At 46.7% G+C, this 27,482-nt stretch overlaps 1 protein-coding gene across 2 annotated transcripts in view; it reads right to left on the reverse strand.

Moving 5' to 3' along the window:
- The window catches only part of Dis3l (DIS3 like exosome 3'-5' exoribonuclease), a 43,506-nt gene that overhangs the window by 5,094 nt on the left and 10,930 nt on the right, over positions 1-27,482 (reverse strand). For both annotated transcript variants that reach the window (XM_076576490.1, XM_076576491.1), the window contains exons 3-12: positions 24,906-25,034; positions 23,251-23,386; positions 18,883-19,059; positions 17,735-17,813; positions 14,819-14,998; positions 11,053-11,222; positions 9,496-9,657; positions 5,883-6,130; positions 5,273-5,365; positions 669-1,202 (exon numbers count right to left, since the gene is read on the reverse strand). In XM_076576490.1, coding sequence (XP_076432605.1) covers positions 669-1,202; positions 5,273-5,365; positions 5,883-6,130; positions 9,496-9,657; positions 11,053-11,222; positions 14,819-14,998; positions 17,735-17,813; positions 18,883-19,059; positions 23,251-23,386; positions 24,906-25,034 — 1,908 coding nt within the window. The remainder of the gene's footprint in view (positions 1-668; positions 1,203-5,272; positions 5,366-5,882; positions 6,131-9,495; positions 9,658-11,052; positions 11,223-14,818; positions 14,999-17,734; positions 17,814-18,882; positions 19,060-23,250; positions 23,387-24,905; positions 25,035-27,482) is intronic.

Here is a 27,482-nt window from a genome sequence, read left to right on the forward strand (position 1 = left end):
TTTTAAAGAACAAAAGAGAGATTTATTTACTCCAAAAGTAAAATTTTAAACCTTTAGGAACATACTAGTATATTAAAAATAAAACCAGGAATATAACATAATTCAGTTCTGGGCAGCTGGCTAAGGGAGAGGGTGAAAGGTGAGATCAATGATGAACACACAGGCTTGGGAAATGGCCCCTGAGATGAGCTTCTGAGCATCAGTGCCTTGGATGAGAGTCCCGACCTTGTCCCGCCCAACAGGTAAATGATGAGCAAGTTACTTAACCCCGTTAGACTAAAGTTCCCATCAGTAAACTATGAATGACAGCGTCACCACCTCCACATTCTAAGGACTAACCAAAAGGATGTGGTCCAAAAGGCCCTTGGTCATGTGACCTGCATGCAGGTGACTAATCAATGACCCAGACTCTGTTGCTTGAAGACAGAAAGCCAAAAAAAAAAAAAATTCATTTTGTTAAATTGATAAAAGGTATTTTAATTAGGACCTTGTGCCTGGCAACTATAAAGTTTTTAATTAAATCTTCTTTAAGTAGTCCAGGCTGGCCTCAAACTGCTGACCTGGCTGCCTCAGGCTCCAATGCATCACTGTCTGGCTACATGCCATATTTTAGGAACCATAAGATAAGCAGGAGCACAGTACTCCCTGGCCCCTCAAAAGAGGATTACCGTGTGTCTATGAAGAAGCCTTTGGCTTTAGCACATTCCCGGAGCTCTGAGAAAAACTCCTGGTGTGGAGGAGGGTGCTGGCGCAGCAAAGCCTGGTGGGGGAAACTCTCCCAGATCTTCTTGGCCACCCAGTGGTTGGCTAGGATCATGCATTCGGCCACTGTCTCATGAACCTCCAGGGGCTGCTTGGGGATGAGGTCGTGAATGTTCTTCTTGTCATCCAGCTGAACCCGAACCTCCACGCCTTCCAGCTCCAGGGCGCCGCAGCTGTCTCTCTTTGCTCGGATGTGGCGGGCTATGTCCGTCAGCTTCCCAATTGCCCACACTAACTCCTCCAGTTTGGCCTGCCGGCTCTGCTCCTCCAAGGCTTTGAATTCTGGAATGTCATCAGCAACGCTGAAGTTTCCATCCAGTAGCTCTTGGGCCGCCTCGTAGAACAGTTTGTAAGCTGATCGGATAATGGTTCTACCATACCACACTTTCTTAATTTCATAAGAGGTTTTATCTAATTCCCACAGGACACTCACAGCATACCTACAACACCAGAGATAGCAACAGTATCATTATTCCATTTCTTTAAAACAGTTATACATGCACTTTATTTATTTCATGCAGCTTATGTGTCTGGGTGCACATGGAGCATCATGACCCATGTGTGGAGGTCAGGGGATAACTTGTGAGGGCCAGTTCTTTCCTTTCACCGTCGGTCCTGAGGATCAAACTCAGACTTAGTACCAGGTATCCTTACCCACTGAGCCATCTCGCTGGCCTTTCATTCTTTTTAAAGATTATTATTCTTTATTTCATGTCTATGGGTGTTTTGCCTGCACATATATGTCTGTGTACTAGATGTGTGCCTGCTAGCAGCCCAAGAAGGCCAGAAGAGAGTGTCAGATTCCCTGGAACTGGAAATACAGGCAGTTATGAAATGTCATGTGGGTGCTGGGAATCAAACCTGGGTTGTCAGAGTTATCTGGAATGCCAATGCTCTTAGCTGATGAGCCATCTCCCCAGTCCCTTCCATTCTATTTACAAGCAAGCAGAACTTGACCTTGAATCTAATTAGAAAGAAATGACTTTTGCTACAGACCTTTGGTACAATTTTAATTCCTTCTTTCCTTCCTTCCTTCCTTCTTTTTTTTCTTTTTTTCTTTTTTTCTTTTTTTTTTTTGAGACAGGGTTTCTCTGTATAACAGTCCTGGCTGTCTTGTAACTCAATTTGTAGACCAGGTTGGCCTCGAACTCACAGAGATCCACCTGCCTCTGCCTCCTGAGTGCTGAGATTAAAGGCATGCACCACCACACCTGGCTTATTGGTGTAATTTCTTTCTTTCTTTTTTTTTTTTTTTTTTTTTGGTTTTTCGAGACAGGGTTTCTCTGTGTAGCTTTGCGCCTTTCCTGGAGCTCACTTGGTAGCCCAGGCTGGCCTCGAACTCACAGAGATCCGCCTGGCTCTGCCTCCCGAGTGCTGGGATTAAAGGCGTGCGCCACCACCGCCCGGCTTTTTTTTTTTTTTTTTTTTTTTTTTTTTTTTTAAAAGATTTATTATTTATTATGTATACAGAAGAGGGCACCAAATCTCATTACACATGGTTGTGAGCCACCATGTGGTTGCTGGGAATTGAACTCAGGACCCCTGGAAGAACAGTCAGTGCTCTTAACCTCTGAGCCATCTCTCCAGCCCTTGGTGTAATTTCTTAAACTAATCACTCCATCACACATACATTCTACATATGTATGTATTTATACAGTTGTGCATGTGTGTGCGCTGGGTTGTGGTGATGGCAGCGGCACATGCCTCTAATCCCAGTACTCAGGAAGCAGAGGCAGGTAGATCTCTGTGAATTCAAGGCCAGCCTGGTCTACTGAGGGAGTTCCAGGACAGCCAGGGATACAGAGAGAAACCCTGTCTTGAAAAATCAAAAAACATCCCATTGTGCTGTAAGCCTCTATTTAAGACCTTCTCCCTCCTTCAATAAACAGCATTTGGCATAAAAAAAGAAAGCAAACAAACAAAAAACCAAACAAAAACAGCAACCAAAAGCTGAAATGTCTTGTGTGTATGAAGCACGTTATTTGTACAGCATAATGGGATTCACTGACATTTCCACACACACGTATATCATGACTTCATTGTGTCTCTCTACCCAACCCCCATATCTACTGCCCATTCTTCAATGGCCTCATCAAGCAACTTTTCAGAAAAGAGAGAAAGAAACTTGGGAAAAGAATACTTAGGTAAGACTTTGTTTATATCTGTTCTCTATTTTTCTTAGAAAAACAAAAACTAGCTTTGAATGGTCAGTGATTTGTATCTCGGGGATATGACCAGGGCAAAGGCTGAAGAAACCATATCCCTGACATTCTCAGTGATGTCCATCCATCACTGAGCAGGCAGATGAAAAAGAGTGTAGTGTGTTAATTACTTTTCTGATTGTTATAACAAAACACCCTGACAAAACCAAAAAACAAAGTCAGGCTGGTGGTACACTCCTTCACTCCTTTAACCTTGGGAGTCTAGCCTGGTCTACATGGTAAGTTCCAGGCCAGCCAAGGCTACATACAGAGTGAGACCCTGTGACAACAACAGTCAGACTGGTTCTGCTAAACTCTGAACGACTCTGAAATGAGCTCACACACAATATGAAAACCTTACAGTTCTCCATTTTGATTAGAATAGCTTGATACTGATTGAGTCAAGCCTGTTTAGTGCCCCAGGAAGTTAGAGCAAAGCCTTTAAATCCTATAAGGTGACAGGGAGCTTGGTATCAATCTTGATGATAGGCTAATTAGCAAAAAGCTCATTTAGCAAAGAACTATTCTGCCACCAAAACATTTTATTAAAAAAAAACCCTATGTATTTATAATGCGTACACTTTAAAGGGGCTAATTTTCCTAATACGTACAGAGTTTTATGAGTCAGTAATAAATCATAAACCCAAATGAAAATGCATAAGGAATATGAAGTAGTTCACAGGAAAGAATATATAAATATCCTTTAACAAAAAATGTTTAACTTCACACACACACATAGTAGAAAAACAGAAATTAAAATTAAGACACTACTTATCCAGCAAACTGACTCAGATGCAAGGATCCAGCACAGTGTAGGGCTCAGACTGTGGGAACAAGTTCCTGTATCCACTGCTGTGGAAACAACTGCTGTAACCTCTGTGGAGGGTAATCTGACTGTGTGGATCTAAACACAAATGAATGCACCTTGACATGAGTTCTGTTTCTAGGAACTTCTCCTTCAGATATATTGAAATGCTGAGAGAGAGAGAGAGAGAGAGAGAGAGAGAGAGAGAGAGAGAGAGAGAGAGAGAGAGAGAGAGAGAGAGAGAACACTAGTGACGGTAAGATGTCTTATGTCTCAGTGTCAAGGGCACTGGCTCTTGCAGAGAACCTGGGTTCAGTCCCCAGAACCCACAAGGTGGCTCACAATTGTCTGTAACTTCAGTTCCAGGGGATCTGATGGCCTCTTCTGGCTTCTGCAAGCACCACACACATATATGGTGCACATACATGTATGCAGGCATAACACTCAAGACACACACACGAATCTCTTTAAAAAGGTCGAAGGGTCATGGATGTTGCTAGAGTGCTTTGCTTAGCCTGCTCAAAGCTCTGGGCTGGACCCCCAGCCCTCGAAATCCAGGCATGTTGGTGCACAGGCAGGAGGCTCAGAAGGCCATCCTTGGCTTCCAGTTGAGTTTGAGAACAGGATGCCTGACACCTTCTCTCTCAAAAAAAAAAAAAAAAAAAGGAAATAATAAAATTTTAAGTGCTGAATAGCATGTGTGTATAAAATATATTATATACCAATGGCACACACACAGACATATACATGCTCTCTTCTACATATATATATTTATTAGAAACAGAAGCAGTTTGCTCAGGAAGGCTAGCACCCCTAGAATGGGAGTCTGCTCTTTATATCTATGGTCTGTTAGTATTTTTATAAAAAATAAAAATTACAGGGGTTGGAGAGATGGCTCAGAGGTTAAGAGCACTGTCTGCTCTTCTAGAGGTCCTGAGTTCAATTCCCAGCACCCAAATGGTGGATCACAAACAGCTATAAAGAGATCTGGTGCCCTCTTCTGGAGTATAGGCCTATATGTAGGCAGAACACTGTACACATAATAAATAAATAAATCTTAAAAAAATTAAAAATTACTCATCCATATTTGCATTAAATATAGAAAAATATTCAAGAAATCTGAGGAGAAAATAATAGGAAGGAGCCTTTATTCCATCTTTGGGACTTACTAATTTTAGACTATCTAATTATGTATTCACTGATAACTCAAACTCCCTAAGCTCAAGTGTCTTCTAAGGAACAGCATGGACTTGGGAGTGTCCCGCATTCTCCTCAGCCTGGGGCCTGCTTCAGAAAGCTAACATCAGGAGAACAGAAAGAAAGGAGGAGACTGGAAAAACAGAGCTGCCTGGAACCATATATGGAAGGAGAGAAGGAAATGGGGAGCAGAGGAGATGGGAAGCAGAGGGGAGGGCGTGGAGTGGCAGGGAGGGCACACTGGAAGGCTGAGGGAGAAACGGAGCAGGAGGGCGGGGCCAGCTGTGAAGGCGACAATCAGACTCACCTGTCAACGCCTCCCAGGAGCGAGCAGAGATCTGCACTCAGGATGGAGGGCAGCATGTCGTAGCGGCGATCTGCTAGGTAGTAAGTGGTGGCCCTGGAACGACACGTGTGGCGTGACTGACCTTCAGCACGCAGCAGAACCGCTGACTGTGTGGGCTGCAGGAGGTAAACAGCCGAGACCAGGCTTGCACTCCCCTGGGGCTCCCGCTCCTCATAAAGCGCAGCGGCTGCCTAATGAAATAGTTCCCGCGTGCACACTTGACCAAGCCACACTGCTTTGGCTGAATATCCTTCCACTGATGTAGAAAGTAAAAGTGACATGAATCTTGGTTGTGTGAGAAAAATGGGAGCATAATGATCTAGCATCTATATAGAATACCATATTACATGTGAAAATTCACTCAGTTTAGTGAAAGTACGGGGTAAAAGGTTAAGAAAGGACACAAACTGATCAAGGGACTATTTTCCTGAAGTAGGGGGAGTTCAGGAAAATCCAGAAAAGATTTCCAGAACTACCCAGACAGGAGATCTTGACCATCTGAAACTAGCGCAGATACAAACACACACATACCACACTGCTCGCTCTGCTGACTTCCCATAAATAGGGTTACCTTGTTCTAGCTTCGACATCAGTGTAAGAGTTGGGGGCCACAAAGTGCGTGACGTCGGCAATATGGACCCCGAGCTCCAGGTTGCCATTACTCAAGGTTCTGACTGAGAGTGTGTCATCCACATCTTCACAACCTTTGGGGTCGATGCTGAACACAAGGTGGGTGTTCCTCAGGTCTTTTCGCTCTCTTTCTTCTTTGGGACTCACCTTCCAGGGGTTTTCTGGTGTGTTCACTGGCATCTCACACATCTGCACCAGAGACCAAGTTCTCAGAAATCCGTGCATTATAAGATTCTCTAAAAACCCACTGTCTTGAGAGGGGTTGGAGACATGGCTCAGGTGAAGAGCATGGACTTCTCTGCCAGAGCACACAGGTTCAATTCTCAGCACCCACGTGGCAGCTCACAACTGTCTGTAACCCCGATCCCCAGGGTTCCAATGTCCTCCTCTGGCTTCTTTGGACATCAGGCATTCATGAAGACATTGTCTACCTTGTTCCTTGAGACAGAGTCATTGTTCACTGGTCTGGAGTGCTCCATTTATGCTAGCCTGGCTGGCCATCAAACCCTAAGCATCTCTTTCTGTCTCCTTTCCCAGAACTAAGATTACTACAAGCATGTGTCACCATGCCCAGCTTTTTATGTGGGTTCTGGGTTGGAACTCAGATCCTTGTGACTGTACAGGAAGCGCTTCACTGACTGGGCCTCTTCACAGCCTTATTTGCCTTCTTTTATTAATAACTGTGTATCAGGTGCCTCACAAGTACCAGGCACTGGACTGGGCTCTGGGAAGTCAGGAGTCAGCAGAAAAGACAGTACTGAAGAAGACTTCATGGTCTGCTGGGAAATGTCCTGTGGCAGCCTGGCAGTCTCATTAGTTATGGGGCTAGAGTAAGAATGAACAGGTGACATTGCTGTGACAATGTGTCCTGTTTCCACAGGTACCCTTGTGTTTGAATATACTTGAGCTTTTCATTCAAGTCAAGCCCTTAAGAGGAAAAAAATCTACACACCCCCAAATAAAAGCTTATTCCTTAGAGATAACTGAAACAAGACCAACCTGGGGCATTTTCCTTCTCTGATTACCTGTTTCCGTCATCAGTTTGAAGCTAAGTAGGCTGAAGGAGCGAGATTCTAGTCCTGTGCAGTCTAATCCAGACTTCGTCTTATTCTAACGTTTTCACTAAGAGGAGCCAAGCGAGTCAACAAATAATTTCCAGAAACTAATGTTAAACATAAAAATTTAATCATGTAAAGTAGTCTAACTTTAATAATGTAAAATAGTTAGACTACTTTCTTATTGTAGCCCCTGTTCTGTCAGCAGCTATAATGAAAACGAGCACACCCATCACTGTGGGGGGTAATTCACACTGGGCCACTGTTTTTCTGGAAAACTCTCTGCCACTATATAACAAACCTATTTTAATTTTTTATGCCCTTTGACTTGGTAATTTAACATTCCAAGGGGATGATCAAAAAGAATAAAAAAGGCAACACTGATTAAAAAAATGTTTCAAGTGACAGTTTTTCCCTAATCCTGAAAAATTAAACACTTCCAATGTCCAACAATTGAGGAATGTTTAAGCAAAGTAGAGTAAATTAATTTCATTAATTTGTCTTAACTACTAAAAATAACTAGGCTATAGCAAGATATAGAAACAATTTTAAGAGAAGAAGGCAGCAGAGAACACAATTGTGCACCAATGAGTATGGCCATGAAGGGAGAATAAAGGAGATTTCTGAGACTGTGAAAGACGATAAAGTGATGGAATCACTGGTATTTTATGTTCATTGGACTTTTGTTTTCTGTAAAGGTTTCAATAACATTTCATAATGAGCCTGATTTTTCGATCCATCCATCTCTGGTGGGGGCAGAGCTTGGTTGGGTCTGTAATGAAGATATGTAGGGTGGGGGTGGCGCATGCCTTTAAACTCAGCACTCTGTAGGCAGAGGCAGGTGGATCTCTGTGAGTTCCAGTCTAGCTATGGCTACATGGCATGACCCTGTCTCAACAAAAATATAAAAAAATAATGAGGAGGAGGAAGAGAAGGAGAGGGTAAGAAGAGGAGAAAGAGAAAGAGGAGAAGGAGGAGGGGGTGACAGTGGAGGAGGAGGAAGTGATAGTGGAGGAGGAGGAGGTGATAGTGGAGGAGGAGGAGATGATAGTGGAGGAGGAGGAGGTGATAGTGGAGGAGGAGGAGATGATAGTGGAGGAGGAGATGATAGTGGAGGAGGAGGAGGTGATAGTGGAGGAGGAGGAGATGATAGTGGAGGAGGAGGAGATGATAGTGGAGGAGGAGGAGATGATAGTGGAGGAGGAGGAGATGATAGTGGAGGAGGAGGTGATAGTGGAGGAGGAGGAGATGATAGTGGAGGAGGAGATGATAGTGGAGGAGGAGGAGGTGATAGTGGAGGAGGAGGAGATGATAGTGGAGGAGGAGGAGGTGATAGTGGAGGAGGAGGAGATGATAGTGGAGGAGGAGGAGGTGATAGTGGAGGATGAGGAGATAGTGGAGGAGGAGGTGATAGTGGAGGAGAAGGTGATAGTGGAGGAGAAGGTGATAGTGGAGGAGGAGGTGATAATGGAGGAGGAGGTGATAATGGAGGAGGAGGAGGGGACAGTAGAAGAGGAGGGTTGGGGATGGGCACTGACTATAAGACCCTGACATATCATTTTAAGCATAGCTGAAAATATAAAGTTTTGAGAGCAGTGAGGCTTAGGAAACTGAGTCTATACTTGGAGTTGACTTTAGTTTGGCCGAATGCAGAACTTGGGAAGGGTGAGACTTTGTTCCTAATTAGCTGTGCTTTAGACAGCTGGCTGTTACACAGTATGACGTTTTTTCAGGGATGGAGAAGGCTCAGTGAGTAAAGGGCTTACCACACAAACATGACTGAGTTTGGGTCCCTAGCTCCCAGGTAAAAGCTGGGAGCATCAGTGCACACCTGTAATCCTTGTGTAGAGCCAAGAAGATCTCTGGGGCTTCACGGCCCCCAGGCTCACTGATTTAGTGAATTCCATATTCAGTGAGAGATTCTGTCTCAAAAAATGAGATGGGGGCTGGAGAGATGGCTCAGCGGTTAAGAGCACCGACTGCTCTTCCAGAGGTCCTGAGTTCAATTCCCAGCAACCACATGGTGGCTCACAACCATCCGTAATGAGATCTAGTGCCCTCTTCTGGCCTGCAAGCATGCATGTAGGCAGAACACTGTATACACAATAAATAAATAAATTTAAAAAAAAAAAATGAGATGGAAGGGCTGGAGAGATAGCTCAGCAATTAAGAGCATTTGCTGCTTTTCCAGAGGACCCGAGTTTGAGTCCCAGCCCCCATGGGCCAGCTCCAGGGGATCCAATATCCTGTGCTGGCTATCCATGTGGATACACACACATAGATACATATATACATAAATAAATAAAATAAGGTGGAGAGTGATCAGGGAAGATGCTAGATGTTACCCTTTGGCCTCCATATTGCATGCACAATTAAATTTACACACACACACACACACACACACATACACACACAGAGGATTATTCTTTCTCCATGATGAAACAGCAACAAAAGCAGAGAGAAATGTATTCTGGACCAAAGATCTAAGAGAAATCTGACCTGGGCTTCAGAGAAGGGGACAACAGAAATACTGTTCTCTACCAGGATGGTTGCAATCTCCCCTTCCAGATCACCGATTCTCCCTAAAACACGCACGAAGTGTCCATTTGGATACACTGATGTTGTCTCCCAGGAATCAATTCGCACAACCACCCTGAAGTCCTATACAAAGGGAAAAAAAATTACAGTGTGAGCCAAAGCTAGAGGTAAGTGGTTCAATTTGAACCGGATAAACAGTACAGAGACCAAAGTCAGGCCAGTTTGCAAAGGGTGGCTCGCAGGAGCTTATTTTTTGCTTTCTGGTTTTTCTTGCCACTCTTCTGAATGGCCAGATGGTATACAAACGCTTGGCTGATACTTTGAAGGGAGGTATTACCTCTCTCCTTCAAACAATTGGGACAGAAATTTTAGTTCGTTAAAGAAAGCCAATTCTAACACATTTTAGTTAACACTTGAAACACAAGGGGTACAACTCAATAATGCAGGGTCTTAATCAAGTTTTAAAACAATAGTCTTGGGGAGGGGGGCGAGAGTGGGAGAACAGGGGAATCTGTGGCTATTATGTTGAACTAAATGATGTTGTAAAATAAATTTACTAAAAAAACAAAAAACAAAAAAAACCAATAGTCTTGGGAACTGGAGAGATGGCTCAGTGGTTACAAGCATCTCTACCAGAGGACCTGAGTTTTTCCCTAGCACCCACATCAGGCAGCTCACAATCCCCTATAACTCCAGTGCCAGGAGACCTGACACCCACTTCTGGCTTGTTGGGCACCTGCATTCATGTGTACACACCCATACACATGTGATTAAAAATAAAATAAGTCTAAATAAACAAATAAATAAAGCAGTCTCAATTTCTAGTGTGGGAATTACTTTCTAATTTCTTTTTAATCTTAAGATGCTCCTTGGCAGGAAAGATGATATCCATATAAGCTGGACCTCTCCACTGCCCAGACACCCTGGAAATGGCCCGAGAGTCTGCAGAAAGCTTCCAGAGGCAAAGGTACAATGACCAGGAAAGGGCTGGGGACATTCGACGTTAGTCTCATTTACAAACTGCAAAACACTAGGCAAATTAAGTTAGGAATTGCCTCCACTCTCTGCACCAAGTAAAAGTTAGTATCCGCCCTTCTTGTTCATGCCTTCTCTCTGGCACTCCAGTCCTATGCAGATCATCGATCCGTGAAGTCGTACTGTATCATCCCTGCAGGACACTCGAATCATATTTCTGTATCTTTCCCTGGAAGGAAGCTTGTTAGTGTTGGCAAGCGGTATGTACTGAAAGTTTCTGGGTCGGACAGCAGGATAATGTATGTTCGCTCAGCTTGTCCTGCACAGCTCTTTCTAGGACAACTTCTCTCTGGCCTTCATTTATTAACCATGGACTACTTAAAGGATGGTTCTTATATATTTAGAATGTTTAAAAACAGTATCTCAGAGTGCCAGATACCATCAATAATTGATTTCCTCTTATTCAAAGGCATTAACAATGCTTCTTGGTGCTGTTCGAAAGCCAGCGAAGACAGAGGTGGAGCAGTGTGCAGCAGGAGCTACCTGGAGGGCCTCTGCTTGCTGAGTGCTGATGCGGATTTTGGGGATTCTGTAATCCCAGGGTGTGACGAGGATCTTCTGAGCATTTTTGCCCTGATACTGGACCTCTTCTTTGGATGGAAATGTCACCACATAATCTCGCCAGTTCTTTTGAAGGATGCCCACCACTCGACCTTCGGGAAGACAGAACATAACAGCACTGACCGGTTAGCTGCCTCCTTGCCGGACGTGAGAGCACGGAGGCAAGGGAATGAGCAGGTCATTTCCCGCTCTCACGCTCATCCACACAGCCCAGAGGAGTTTACAGACCTGCCTTCCTAGCACTTTAAACGTGAATTACTTCCCCTGAGACAGTTTCTCTGTGTAACAGCCCTGGCTGTCCTGAAGTTCGCTCCGTAGACCAGGCTGTCCTCGAACTCACAGAGATCCGCCTGCTTCTGCCTCCTGAGTGCTGGGATTAAAGTCGTGTGCCATCATACCTGGCTAAACATGAATTTTTTTTTTGTTTTTTTTGTTTTTTGTTTTTTGAGACAGGGTTTCTCTGTGTAGCTTTGCGCCTTTCCTGGAACTCACTTGGTAGCCCAGGCTGGCCTCGAACTCACAGAGATCTGCCTGCCTCTGCCTCCCGAGTGCTGGGATTAAAGGCGTGTGCCACCACTGCCCGGCTCTAAACATGAATTTTTTAAAAAGAAGAATAACTTTAAAAAGTTGTCAGCTGGGGGTAGTAGTTCACACCTTTAATCCCAGCACTAGGGAGGCGGAGGCAGGAGGATCTCTCTGAGTTCCAGGACAGCCAGGGCTGTTACACAGAGAAACCCTGACTCAAACAAAACAACAACAACACCATGGTCAGCGCTTCCTTTCCCTGCAGAGCCCAGCATGACACCGGAATCTGTCCCATCTTCTCTTCTGCCTTGGGATTTGGTACCTTGGGCAAAGCCAATGGTTTTCACTCTGACTTACTTATTTATTCACTGTTTGCTTTGTTTTGTGAATAAGGGTCTCACCATGTAAATCTGGCTATCTTGGAACTATTATGTAAACCCGACTGGCCTTGAACCCCATCAGAACTCTGCTTCTCAAATGCTAGTTCAAGGCATGTGCCACCATGCCCAGCTCTGTCCAATGTTTTTTGGGACATCTCACTTGTCTTTTGTTTGTTTTTTGAGACAAGGTCTCTCTGTGTAGCCCTGGCTGTCCTGGAACTCACTCCGTAGACCAGACTGGCCTCGAACTCAGATCCTCCTGCCTCTGCCTCCCAATGCTGGGATTGAAGGTGTGCGCCTCTATCCCTGGCTTTTCACTTGTCTTTAACCCTTGCCCTCTGCTATGGGCTTCCATGGGCACCTGTGTTCTCTCAACAACCCCACTGGTCCAGTGGACACAGCAAAGAACACACATCCTAAGTCTACCTCACAGCACTGAAGCCAAGAAAAGACAAGCACAGTAGCTACCTGTACTTTTTCTTCTCTTTCACAAGTTTTTCCCGTGTGTGTGTGTGTGTGTGTGTGTGTGTGTGTGTGTGTGTTCGGTGATATGTCATTCTCTGGGAACTAATAACTTGGACTTTTGAGATGAAGTCCATCTTCTTGAGATGAAGCCTGAAGCCCCACCTTAGGCTAAGCTGGCTGGCTAGGAAGTCCCAGGGATCCTCCTGTCTCCACCTCCCCAGTGCTGTGGTTACAAGCACATGCATGATGCCTACTTCACAGACGTGAGGTTTCAGTAACAAACTCAGCTCCTCCTCATTGCATGCCCCTGCCAACCGAGCCACCTGCCGGTCAGCTCCCTTTCTGAAGGACTACTGAGAGAGCGCTGAGGGGCTGATGTGACGATGGTCTTGCCACAGGGTACCTGAGAGAGGCCTGACCCTACAGAGGTGTGGGGCAAGCTTGGGGAGTCGCTGGATTCAGGCCATATGCCACAGTTAGAGCCGACAGGATCTGTGGATGTGTGAAAAACAAAATGAGTCTAGGACAATTGCAGTCTTTTGGGTGGCCCAAGTAAGAATGAATTTTCAGTTTACTGAGATGAGGAATGCTGAGGGAAAGCGGGCCTGGGGCAGAAGTCAGGAGTCTCCTGAGGCGTCTTTAGGCTGAGATGTCCACTGGACATTCAGGGGAAGACGCCATAAAGGCAAAGAGGTAAAGAAACTGGCTGGAGACACAGGTCAAAGACTGAACAGTCTAGAGGGTGCGTGGAACAGGAAGCCCGGAGCAGAGCACTGCATGCCCACAAAGCGGTAGGAAGAGAAGATCCGGAAGAGAAGAGGAGATGGGCAGTCAGGAGGGCAGCAGGGTGAGGGAGCCTGGGCTCCTGAAGTCCACAGAGCAGCACACTCATGAGTGGTTCACACGCTATGACAACGGGCACAAGGAAGTGACCCGCATTTGGGCAGGAGGGCCCTGGGGAAATGGATACAAGTGATTCAGAGGGGTAGAGAGGACAGTCAGATTGCATGTGAGCGAGACCCTTCAGAAAGCAAGGAGAGAGAGTGTGGAGGAAAACAGCATCACAAACTGAGGCAGGGAAAGCACACAATGCTCAGAAGGGCTTTTTGTTTCTTTGGGTACTGAAGAAGTTAAAATAAACCTGCAGAGGGGCCAGGTACAGTGCTGTATTCGTATAATCCTAGTGCTGTGGAGGTGGACACAGAAGGATCAAGGTCATCCTTGAACAGTGAGTTTGAGGCCAGCCTGGGCTACATGAGACCCTGTCTCAAAAGAAGCAAAACAAGCCAGGCGATGGTGGTGCACGCCTTTCATTCCGGCACTGGGGAGGCAGAGGCAGGGGGATCTCTGAGTTCCAGGCCAGCCTGGTCTACTGAGTGAGCTCTAGGACATCCAGACAAGAGAAACCCTGTCTTGAAAAACAAAACAAAACAACAAAACAAACAAACAGAAATAAGCAAAACAAGTAAATCAACCTGTGGAGGAACTGAGGGTGGATACGGGGTGGAGCACACGTTCAGCATGTCTGAGGTCCTAGGTTCAATCCCCACCATTAAAAACAACAACGACAATGAAGTAGATCACAGAGAGGGGAAGCTGATGAGGTAGAGACCACATCTTATTTTCCTAACAGCAATGCTTTGTAGTCTTACAAATCACTAGAAGAGCAGATTGCAAGTTGTTCTCATCACATATACACAAGAAGGATGAGGTGGCTAGAGAGATGGCTTGGTGAATAAAAGCACTGCCACACAAATATGAGGACCTGAGTTCAAATCCCCAGAACTCATGTAAGGCCAGGTAGGCAGCCTTCTTCAACAGGCAGAAGCAGAACAACATCAGAGGCTGTTCTCTGACTTCTACATGCATGCCCTAGCATGTGCACCAGCACTCACAATCATGAACACACAGGCACATCATATACATGAAAAGATCATTTTTAGGGGTTGGAGAGAATGCTCAGTGGTTAAGAGCACTGGCTGCTCTTAGAGGACCTGGGTTTAATTTCCAGCACCCACATGGTGGCTCACAACCATCTATAATCCCAATTCCAGGGCATCCAATACCTATTCTAGCCTCAGTGGGCACCAGACAATCACAGACATACATGCATCGGCAAAACACTCCTACACATAAAAATAAATAAAAGATTACTTTTTGAAAACATGGTATGTGAGGTGATACATGTGTTAATTAGCTGGGTTAAGCCATTCAACAACACATACCTCTATCGAAACATCACAGTACACCCGATGAACACACACAATTTCCATTAAACAAACAAACTCCGGGCAGGACCGTGCTTCCCGGCGGCTCACCTGTGGGCATGGGCTCGCTTGGGGACTCGCCTGAGGCCTTGTCTTCGCTGTCGTTCTCACACAGGGCAGCAGTTCTTCCTTTCCACTCGTTTTTGGGGAGCAGCTCCACCACCACCACATCGCCATGGATGGAGCGGTTCCGAGCCTTCGTACCATGGATGAGGATGTCGCTGAGCAAGCCTGTGTGTGCAGCACCGAGAAGCCGAGTCAATGGCTGCCACACCGGAAGCCATTTCAGACGGCCTGTGCCTCAGGTCCGATCAGCACACTGCTGAGGCTGGAGAGACTCTGGGGCTCAGAGGGTGGGGCGCTCACCACACAAGCGCGAGGATCCGAGTTTGGATCTCTAGCAACCACGTAAAAAGCCAGGCACAGTGGTGCATGTCTGCGACCCATGCACTTAGTGGGCTGGAGCCAGGAGGAGCCTGGGAGCCCACTGGCCAGTCTGTCTAGTCAGAGGAGCAAGCTTCACATTCAGTGAGAGATCCTGTCTCAAAATTAAGGTGGAGGAGGCTGGAAAGATGGCTCAGCCTGCCTTGTAAGCATGGCAATCTTGAGTTCAGAAACCCAGCATTCACATAAAGCCAGAGGCACGTGCGTGCGCATGGAAACACACATACACACACACACACACACACACACACACACACACGGACACACGGACACACACACACACACACACACACACACACACACACACACACACACACACAGACACACCCCAAACAAATAAAAGTAGAGAACTACACAGAGAGATACTTAACATCAACCTCTGGCCTCAATAAGTACATATAATGGTAAGTGCACCTGTATACCCATGCTCACCTCTCTCTCTCTCTCTCTCTCTCTCTCTCTCTCTCTCTCTCTCTCTCTCTCTCTCTCTCATAGAACCTTGGTTGTTAACTTGACTGCTTCTGTAATCAACTAAAACATAAGCAGTGGGATAGTCCTGTGAGGGATTTCCTTGATCAGATTATTTGAAGCAGGAAGACCCATCTTAAATGTGGCTGGCACTTTCTGGTGGGAGCCCAGATAAAAGGACACGGATTTGCTTTAGCCTGCTACCTGCACCCTGGACGGCAAGTCCTGTTGTTGTAGCATCTCTCACTGGTATCAGAACTAACTTATTCAGCTTCCCATGTAGACAGAAGACCATCAGCTCTCGGGGAATCCTCCAGCCTCCAGTGCCAGGTCAGGACTGCTGAGAAAATCAGCTCATGGATGGAGCAGTGACTGGATTCTGAGGTTCTCCAGTGCGAGTCAGATATTGTTGGATTACCTGGACCATGTGTGTAAGCCAATCTAATAAATCCCTTTTTAATATATACATCCTTTCTTTTAGTTCTGTTAGAACACACACACACACACACACACACACACACACACACACACACACACACACGCTCTCCAAAACAAATTTCTTCCTCTAAAGGGGAGTTAAACAGCTTCTTTCTTCTCTTTCTTTCTGTGTAGACCAGGTTGGCCTCAGACTTGTGACCCTTCTGCCTCAGTCCACTGAGCTCTGGGGTTAGAGGTGCCACCAGGCTTGGCTTAAACTTCTTGTGTTCTACAGGCTGGGGGTAAGCTAACTACTCCCACGCCACTCTGGACAACGTGCTATACAAGGCCCCCTTCATCAGTTTCTTTAAAAAGCTATTCTCTTTGCTGGCGGCCCCACACGGGGACACAGTGCAGAATGACCACTCTACTCCCTCCCTGCTATTCGGTTTGAGTCCTTCCCTCCCATCGCCTCTCAAAGTAGGCATTGCTCTCCTGCATGTCACTGGGAGCCAACACCGGAATTCTGCTCAATTCTTTCAGGGCCCTGCGTGGCCAAAGGAGCGGTCAGCACGCAGATAAACCACACACCGGGCTGCAAACCTGAAGAGGGCCGGTGAACAAAAGCCCCGGGAGCCGCTCTTACTCGGCCTCCGTCAACCCGGCCACCCATTTTCACCGTCAAGCTTCCTTCTTCCTTTTCGTTTCCAAAATTTCCTTCTTTCTTTCCCCCAGTCTGCCTGAAATGTGATCACAGGAGAGCACCAGAGGCAGAACAGAGGAATGCTTACATCATAGCCCAGGCTGCAGGGGACCTTAGAGAGGCCGCCTCCTTCCCCTGTGTGGCAGTTTAAGCGGACTGAAGAAACCAGAGACGAGGGCGCCAGCTGCCCGGGAGGAATACTCTAAAATCCGTAGCACAGTAAGATCCTGACTATAGTGGGTGACAAGCACGTGTGCAAACAGAGGCTCTGGGGTGTTTGGGGGGGACGGCTGTGCAGTGTCCCCTGTATTCGTGGATATGCACAGTATCTCGTGCTCATTAAGTTACCTTAATCTGTTTAATTTTTTGAGATAGGGTCTCTCCCTTTAGCCCTGGCTGCCCTGGAACTCTTTTTGTAGATCAGGCTAGACTTAAACTCACTGAGATCCTGCCTCTGCCTTCCAGGTGCTGGGATTTAAGGCGTGTGCCATCATTCCCAGCTTAATTTTTTTTTTTTTTTTTTTTTTTTTTTTGGTTTTTCGAGACAGGGTTTCTCTGTGTAGCTTTGTGCCTTTCCTGGAGCTCACTTGGTAGCCCAGGCTGGCCTCGAACTCACAGAGATCTGCCTGGCTCTGCCTCCCGAGTGCTGGGATTAAAGGCGTGCGCCACCACCGCCCGGCTTCCCAGCTTAAATTTTTTTAAAGAATTAAAAAATAAAGTCAGAAATTATAGACAAATAGCATAAGCAAAGCCCTAGGTTCAATTCCTAGAACTAACTCCCCCCAAATTGTAGACAGAATAAAACTGGGGGAAACCCCCTAAAATCCATAAATACCAGTGTACCCAGGGCTGCATGACAATTCAACTTGCTTTCTTCACCATATAACGTCAGAATTCAAGAAGCAGTATGGAAATGTATGTGGTTGGTACCGAACCTGAGTCCTTGCTGCTGGCTCCTTGTAGGCGAACAAAAGCTTCTATCTGAGCTCTGTGCTTGTTGACATTCAGAATTCCCTAAAATCACAAGCAAAAATTGGTGTGAACAAAGTTCTTTCTCCGCCCAGTTTTTTTTTCTTTTCTTTTCTTTTTTTTTTTTTTTTTCAAGACAGGGTTTCTCTGTGTAGCTTTGCGCCTTTCCTGGAACTTGCTTTGTAGACCAGGCTGGCCTCGAACTCACAGAGATCCGCCTGGCTCTGCCTCCCGAGTGCTGGGATTAAAGGCGTGTGCCACCACCGCCCGGCTCGACTCAGTTTTTTAAAACTTATGAAAATATCTCCACATTCTTAGCAGACTGTGATCCCTGTCTTCACCACAACAGTTTCCTTTCTAGAGAGAACATGCTGCTAGCTTGAACAAGGGCAGGGCACACTGGTTACATAGACTACGGCAGGGACTTCAGCACGCACACTCAAGCTTTGGCCACCACGAGAGATTCTGAGTTGTTTGTTACAAATGCAAAATCCATGCTCGGCGTGGTGGCACAAACCTTTAATTTCAGAGGTAGGTGGATCTCTGTGAGTTCAAGGCTAGCCTGGTCTACAAAGAGAGTTCTAGAACAGCCAGGACTGTTATACAGAGAAACCCTGGCATGGGGGGGGAAAAAGAAATACAAAATCCTTAGCAGAGTAGTTTTGAATTTTGACTGTGGTGGACACACAAGACTGCACACAGCTGATGGGAAAACAGGAAATAAATGTGGTAAAATGATTAAGGCTGAGGAGTTACTTACTGTACCCAAGTCCTTCTCCAAACCGACAGCCCCTGGGTTCTGGGTTCTGGGTTCTGGGGAATCACAGATGTGATGATGGTCCAGCCACCTCTACACCCTCATGTAAAAATGTATTTCTTTCCCAGTGCAGAGGCCTACCCTATACTTGTGTGACACTTGGGCAGCCTGGAACTAGACAGTTAAGGACTATGGAAAAATGGCTCCCAGATGGCCTTGAACTGGGCAGCTCTGCTTACTCAAGGCCATCTTGTGGACAGGCTTTGAACTCAGAGCCCTGGAGTGGAAGGCAAGCTGAGAAGAGAAACAAAACCACGCTGGTTGTTACTGACACCTACCCTTCATTGCCAACCTCACCTGGATGTAGCGTCCAGATTTGATGCCTGCCTCGAGCACTTCCAGGGGAAGGTGTTCTGGGTATTCCTTCCCGTGGGTTTCCTGACTTTCACTCTCCCTTTCCCGGCGAGACTGCAGGATGGAGTCACAGAGCTCGTGGGCAGCCTTTAAATCCGGCCAGAAGTTGTCCAAGTAATTCTGCATTTGGTGAAGGCACAGAGAAACATGTCTGGATACCGATTCTTCACTCCAGCACTACTACAAAGCCAGACGGCCACGTGGGTAAGAACATTTGCGTGAAGCCCCAGCACCCACATAAAAAGTGTGGCTTGTCTTCAGATGTGCCTGTAACCCTGTGCTGAGGGGGCGAGGACTCAGACAGGAGGATGGCCGGGGCTTGCTCTACTTTCAGGGTCAGAAAGAAATTCTCAAGGGAATAAGGTAGAGAGAGAATAATAAGGTAAGACATCCAGTATCCTCCTCTGGTTTCCATGTGTGCACCTGCACATACAGTGAACACCCACACCCACACACACCCATACACACCCATACACACACACACACACACCCATACACACACACACCCACACCCATACACACACACACACACACACAAACACACACATCCCAATTTGGTTTTCTATGTATCTTACTTCTGAACATGATGGTCTACAAAGGACAGAGAGGAAAATCTTCTATTATGTATTTTTACCTTCTTACATGTGATTTCAACTCAATTTAAAGCTAAGATACATTCCCTTTCCTCAAATTACAAAGGAAAGAGAACATCTTTGTGTGGAAGCCAGCATCTCTCCTGTTAATTTCAATCCTGTTTGGACAACTTCCTTCTTCCTCTCAAGAGTTCTGTCCACACCGACGTCAGCACGGCGACTCTGTTCATGTGTGTGTCAACACACCAGTGTCAGCACGGCGACTCTGTTCATGTGTGTGTGTCAACACACCAGTGTCAGCACGGCGACTCTGTTCATGTGTGTGTCAACACACCGACGTCAGCACGGCGACTCTGTTCATGTGTGTGTCAACACGCCAGCGTCAGCACGGCGACTCTGCTTGTGTGTTAGTCAACACCACATTTTGTCAGGAAACAACCTCTTCATGAAGAATTTATCATCTTGGTTCTTTGCATCTAATGTCAAGTCCCCGGAGAAGATTCTGTGGTTGCCTCTCACTTGAACCTGACAGTCTCTCTCTCTTCCTGCCATCGTTCACCTCTATGGGCCTTGGCCACACAGTTTGCTCAAGAGCTGCTCTACAGAATAAAACTGTCCTATACTACTGGACTACAAAGAAAAGTAATCCTCAAAAAAGGAGAAAAATGTAATTTTAGTCAACTGTCCTCTGCAGGAACAAGACATGATGTATTGCAACAGAAAAGGCAAGTGACACTGCCATTAATATCTGGCGCCCCTGGAATTCTCCGGCACTCCTGAACACATTTTTATAGCACAGTCAAGAAAATTCTATTGGCAAATCTTTAGCAATACATGCACATGGGAACCCTTATGGAATCTACAATTCAAAATTGAAGCTGGGCGTTCTATAAACTGACAGCGATACTGGAGGCTGCATCTGGGTTTTTGCATCAGAAAATGCAATCATCCAGGAGGTTTGACTGGCCAGCTGGACAGACAGGCGAGCTATGGAGAGATGAACAGTCAGCCCGATCTCTCAAAAGGTACTTAAGAGATAGAAAGAAGGTGTCGCTGTGACAGCCTGAAGCAACTGACACTGATAAAACGACATGACTGTGACCTGATAGCCTCATATAAATAACGCCACATCAACTCCCAGTGGCCCTACTCTTCCCATGCACAATTCCAATGGGAAAAGGGAGGGTTGCTGACATTCAAGACTGGCTTTAAGGGACTAGGGGTGTGGCTCAGTTAGTAGAATTCTTGCCTAGAATGTGTGAAGCCCTGGGTTTGATCTCCAGCACCACATAAACTGAGTGGTGGAGCACACCTGTAATCCTAACACTTGAAAGTCTCCACTTTCCATGGGAAGATCAGAAGTCCAGGTCATCTTTACCTTCCCAGGAAGTCTGAGGTCTGTCTGGCATATATGAGGTCTTGGAGGTGGAGCAGATTTTATATATATATTGTATTCTCTCCCCATATATATATTTTCAACCCCCAATACTAATACACAGACACACACACACAGACACACACACACACACACACACATACACACGAGAGAGAGAGAGAGAGAGAGAGAGAGAGAGAGAGAGAGAGAGAGAGACAGAGACAGAGAGACAGAGAGACAGAGACAGACAGAGACAGAGAGACAGAGAGAGACAGACAGACAGACAGAGAAAGAGGTGAAAGAAAGAAAAAGAGGAAGATTTTTTTTCCGGGTTTTTGTTTGTTTTTTGAGACAGGGTTTCTTTGTGTAGCCCTGGCTGTCCTGGCACTCTCTCTGTAGACCAGGCTGGCCTTGAACTCAGAGATCTGCCTGCCTCTGCCTCCCAAATGCTGGGATTGAAGGCGTGCACCACTACTGCCTAGCTGGAAGATTGGTTTTAAAATAGTTTGCAACCACGGTGGTGGCCCATGCCTTTAATCCCAGCACCTGGGAGGCAAAGACAGGTGAATCTCTTGAGTTCGAGGCCAGTATTCTACAGAGTGAGTTCCAGGACATGCAGGGCTACACAGAGAAACTCTGTCTTGAAAAACAACAACAACATGCCGGGCGGTGGTGGCGCACGCCTTTAATCCCAGCACTCGGGAGGCAGAGCCAGGCGGATCTCTGTGAGTTCGAGGCCAGCCTGGGCTACCAAGTGAGTCCCAGGAAAGGCGCAAAGCTACACAGAGAAACCCTGTCTCGAAAAACCAAAAAAAAAAAAAAAAAAAAACAACAACAACAATCTAACCAACCAACAAAACAAAAAATAGTTTGCCTTTGTGTGTGATAGTCAGAAAAATAATCTGGGAGGCAATTCAGTATGGTGGCTAAAAGCTTTGGCGCCTGATTCTAGACACCAATCCCAGCTTTACTATTTTGTACCAGCTGCCTGTGGGCAGCTTCTCCATGCTTCATTTTTCTTACTAGTAAGATAGGGTACTGACCTACCTCATTATGTTGTTGCAAGAATTGAAGGACATAATAGACTTATCTATATTACTATTAAGTACCATATTTATACTTCTCACAGTAAAACGGAAACATTATTGCTAATGAGGAGGAAAGAAAACTACCATTTTGTAGGTAAAAACAAGAGATCATTAGCAATTTTAGTATTAACTTGCAGCCACTATAACCTGCCACTGTCATCTAGAGGCTGGAGGTATAGGTCAGTGGTAGTGTGTGCTTAGCATGGGGAGGCCCTAGGTTCAATCCTCAATACACACACACACACACACACACACACACACACACACACACCATAATACACGCCACACATGCAACATGTAACACAAACAGTTTATGGGTAGCAGAGGCTAACCGGGTTGCTCTTGACTTCTCTGTTACATATAGTTTCAGGAGTCAGTCTGCATTTGCTAAAGTCAAGGCCCCCTGGTCACCAATAATGCTATGGACCATCTTTTTTTTTTTTTTTTTTTTTTGGTTTTTTCAAGACAGGGTTTCTCTGTGTAGCTTTGCGCCTTTCCTGGAACTCACTTGGTAGCCCAGGCTGGCCTCGAACTCACAAAGGTCCGCCTGCCTCTGCCTCCCGAGTGCTGGGATTAAAGGCGTGCGCCACCAACGCCCGGCTCGGACCATCTTTTTTTTTAAAGGTTTATTTTATGCATATGAGTGTTTTGCTTATCTGTATGTATGTGTACCACATGCATGCTTGGTGCTTGAGGAAGTCAGAAGAGGTCAGACAGTTGTTAATTGCCATGCGGGTGCTGGGAACAGAACCAGGTCCTCTGTGGAACAACAAATGCTCCAAACAACTAAGCCCCCTCTCTAGCAATCAACACAGACCATATTAAAATCTCCATTCTATTCCTCCCGCCTGTTTTTATGAGACAGGCTCTCACTCTGTATCTTCTGCTGGACTCAAACCTTCAGTGAGCCTCCTGCCTCAGGACTGGCAATCCCATCCCGGTACTGGGATTACAGGTATAGAGCGTACTTTCTCTTATCTGTGTTCCCAAAGGATCTAGACTGTGGCTTTACAGACACTGTTAAGAACTGGACAGTGGTGGCACAGGCCTTTTATCCCAGCACTCAGGAGGCAGAGGCAGAAGAAGCTCTTGAGTTGCAGGCCAGCCTGGTCTACAGAGTGAGTTCTAGGACAGCTAGAGAAACCCCATCTCGAAAAACCCAAAACAACAACAACAGCAAAAACCAAAGAACTGAATGTGTGTGTGTGTGTGTGCGTGTATGCACATGCATGCGTGCGTGCAGCACTGGAAATACCTTGAAAGAAATGACAAACACGCCTTCTGTTTCACTTCCATACTGCTGAATGGCCTCTTCATCTTCTGTCACCATAACGATGGGCATCCTGTCCCCGCAGTGGTGATAGTACCAAACAGCTGAGTTGTATATGCTCCTGGGACAGCAAAGGGTGGTGAGCATCCCAGGCACAAACACAGCTGCTGTTCAGAATGGCACAACTGGTTCCTATCTGTCATCCTGTGTCCATATAGCTAATCACTCTCCATCCATCCATCCACCTACCCAACCACCCACCCATCCATCTACCCATCCATCCATCCACCCACCCATCCATCCATCCATCCATCCATCCATCCATCCATCCATCCACCCATCCACCCATCCATCCATCCATCCATCCATCCATCCATCCATCTACCCACCCACCCATCCATCCATCCATCTACCCACCCACCCACCCACCCACCCAACCACCCATCCATCCATCCACCCACCCACCCACCCACCCACCCACCCACCCATCCACCCACCCATCCATCTACCCATCCACCCATCCATCCATCCATCCATCCATCCATCCATCCATCCATCCATCCATCCATCCTTTTGTTCTTTCCTTACACAACAAATACTTCCTGGGCATCTACTCTAGATAACTGGGGGCTGGGCCCTCTGTGGGAGACAAAAGGAACAGAAAGCACCTCCCATCTCTTCTTTCTAGATGTCCAGTCCCCAGTATTTTCACTTCCTGCTTTTGTTTAAAAACCCCAGACTCAGTCACTTGGTAACACTTTCTAATTGGAAGCTGAGCTACAAGGCACATGGGAAATGACCAGCAACAAACACCATGAAAGATGAGGAACAGTCTCTAGCTAGGAGAAAAGCCAGCTGCAAGCAGCTGAAGCTGGTAAGCCAATAAGACTGAATGGAAATCACATGATATGCCTGGAATCTTCCCCTAGAGAGCTGAAGTCTGGGTCTGGAGAACTGGGTTCAGGACCGTAGCATATTCCCAGGAAAGTGCACAGACTTGGAAGGTTTTGTATCTGCATTCCTCTCTGAAGGGCTGTGGGCAGTTACATGCCACCCCAAGGAACCTTGGACTTAACACTTAGGGGGCAATTGTGTAAGGTGTAACCACACAATTATACCTGGGCTCTTGCATTTGGGCCACTGTGTGAGGTACTCCACAGGGCCCCTCCAAGGTCCCAGCAGGCCTGACTGAGCCTCCTTTCCCCACACTAGCCTCACAGCCCCCATCTTACTGCCATCATTTCCGCTCCTGCTGTGGGGAACCACCATCTGCAAACACCCCACATCTAAGCGCTTGCTTCACACTGCTTTTGGGCAGACCTAAACTAAGTCACTGCATCTTCTAGAACAGTTTCCGTTTAGTGAGACTGGCCCAGGACATTCAACTGAGCAAGTCATCTTTTTATCTTAAGGCATCCAAGTTGAGCCTTCCATACTGCTGGTAGACATTCCAGCCCGTGTGTCTGGGCAGTCTCAGGCTGGGTACCTTCATCTGCTCAATCCCAATTGTAACAATTACATATTCAGATGACACATCTAAATGCTGACACTTCGGTGTTAACCACAGTTCGAAGAGAGAACACAGACGAGAACACAGAAAAGGCCCCAGTGAGGAGTGCTGTGACTCCACCGATGCTCACCTGGTCTGCCACTTCTCCATGGCCTCCCCCTTTTCCCGGGGGAGGTAACAGTGCTGCTGGAACTCGTTAGCAAAGAGAACACAGTCGTGGCGAGCATCCTTCAGGAGGTTTCGCAGTTTGTTATACTGTCTGTAACACAGGGGACGGAATAAATCTCGCACAGCAGGTACTCATCTCCTGCCAACTGCCGCCAAGGATCGAAACAGGTGAGGCACTTCAGAGCGAGAGATGGATTGTTTAAAACCCAAGGAGTGTCCTAGCACTCGGGAGACTGAGGCAGGAGGATCCTGAGGTTGAGGGTGGTTTGGGAGGCATGGTGAGAGCCTGTCTCAAAAGACAAAATAAGGGCCGGGAAGATGGCTGGGTAGGTAAACGTGCTTGCCACACAAGTGTGAGGACCTCAGTTCGAATCTCCCATAACCCAGATAAAGCCGGGTGAGAGCATGTGTCATCCAGTGCTCACAGTGGGAGGCTGGGGGTGGAAACAGGAAGAGTTCCAGAAACCAGCCTGGTACGTGCAGTGGTGAACAAGATTCTGTCTGAAACAGTGAAAGACCAAGACGTATACCTGACGTTGTCCTCTGACCTCCATGCACACTGTGGCATGTAGGAGTGCACCTGTACACATCTCACACACACCTACACACCAACCAAAAGGAAGGCAATAAACTAGCCCACCCCTGAGAAGCGTTCTTCGTACTGGCTTCCGTTTGTGTGTTAGTGCTTCTCCGTTTTGCCTGTCAGTTCCCTGCACCGGGGAAGGCCTCATTAATTAGTTTGCAGATTAATTAGATTCCTTCTCCTGCGTTCCCTCAGAGATGCCTGGCCATTTTACTATGTAGTTACATTATCTGTGCTCTCACAGCCGCAGCACAGAGGCAAGGAAACCTTGGCATCTTTTTGGCTTCCTACTTTGTTGGCAAACTTTTTTTTCCTTCGAGACAGGGTTTCCCTGTGTATCCCTGGCTGTCCTGGAACTCACTCTTTAGACTAGGCTGGCCTTGAACTCACAGAGATCTGCCTGCCCCTGCCTTCTGAGTGCTGGGATTAAAGGTGTGTACTTTTAAGCATTAATACATTTCCCTTTAGCTGGCAGGCCTAGAAAAGGTCAGGTAGAGCAAACAAGTTTAAGGGTTTATCTGTGAACTGTGTCTAATACTGCCTCCATGATTTCATGAAGAGATAGACCCATTGTCAGACAGTTAACAGAAAGTCTAAGTTTCCCCAGTCCAGAGAGCTTCCAGCGATGTGAGCCAGAACCATGCCCAAACAGCAAGTCTACCATGGGTCAGCTTGTCCGAGAGAGCTTTTCAAGAGCCTGTCATCAAGAACTACAGAAAACACTGAGGCAGTTATTTTAAAAGGAATTGGTTGGGCTGTTGGCTCTGCAGTGCTGGGCTCCAACCCAAGGCCTTGCACTCACTCTGGTTATCTGTGGACAAATGATCACCCTGGCTAATATCCTTCCCTCAGCAAGTGTTTGCTCTGCTCCTGGGCCAGGCCTTTGGCTGGAGAGTAAGCGCTATTGCACTGACTACCCTTGGAGGCGCCATCTGGACAGGCCAGGGCCTCACTTGCAGCAGCCTGACTACAGCAAGCAAAAACAGCTATTCTAACAAGAAAAAGAGATCAAAACCAGAATTGCGAGCCCACTTCTGGGTGCATGTCCAAAAGACAGAACCAGGGACTTGTGAAGCACTCAGCTAGGAGTGCTTGCCTAGAAGGCACGAGGCTCCGGGGTAAACCCCGAACCCTGCTGAATAAACAAGTACACAAATAAATAAAGCCACAAAACCCAACCAAACAAAAACGGGATTCAGACAGGTATCTGGGCACCCACATCCACAGTGGCACCTTTTACAGGAGCAAAAAGGTGGGTATAACTGAATGACAAGGAATAAATGAGCCAAGGTCAATACTGCTTGGCCCTTGAAAGGGGGCTTCTGACACACGCTGTCGCCTGGATGAACCTGGACACAGGGCGTGTGAAGTCAGCCAGTCGCAGAAGCACAGACACCGTGGCTCCAGCTGCATGAGGAACCTAGAGCAGATACATGGAGGCGGAAAGCTGACTTATTACTAGGCTTGGGGTCAAGATGGAAGAGGCGGCATTTAAGCAGTACAGACTTTCAGTGTGGGGAGATGGAAAGTTCTAGAGCTTGCGGTCGTGGATGGCTGCATAATGGCGCTAAGGGCACAGTGCCACTAAACTGCACACTTAGGAACTAGAAAAATGTCAATCTTTTTTTGTTTCGTTTTTTTGAGACAGTTTTTCTGTGTAGCCCTGGCTGTCCCGGATGGAACTCACTCTGTAGACCAGGCTGGCCTTGAACTCAGAGATCCACCTGCTTCTGTCTCCAGAGTACTGGGATTAGAGGCATGTGCTACCACCACCTGGTAATTTTTATTTTCTTTAAGATGGGTTTTCACCTGGGCCTGGTAACACATGCCTTCAATCCCAGCACTTGGGAGGCAAGGGCAAGTGGATGTCTGTCTGTGAGTTTGGGGCTAGCCTGGTATATATAGTGAGTTCCAGGACAGCCAGAGCTATGTAGAGAGACCCTGTTTCAAAATAAA

Source organism: Peromyscus maniculatus, chromosome 7 (genome assembly GCF_049852395.1).
Source record: "Peromyscus maniculatus bairdii isolate BWxNUB_F1_BW_parent chromosome 7, HU_Pman_BW_mat_3.1, whole genome shotgun sequence".
Classification (NCBI taxonomy): domain Eukaryota; kingdom Metazoa; phylum Chordata; class Mammalia; order Rodentia; family Cricetidae; genus Peromyscus; species Peromyscus maniculatus.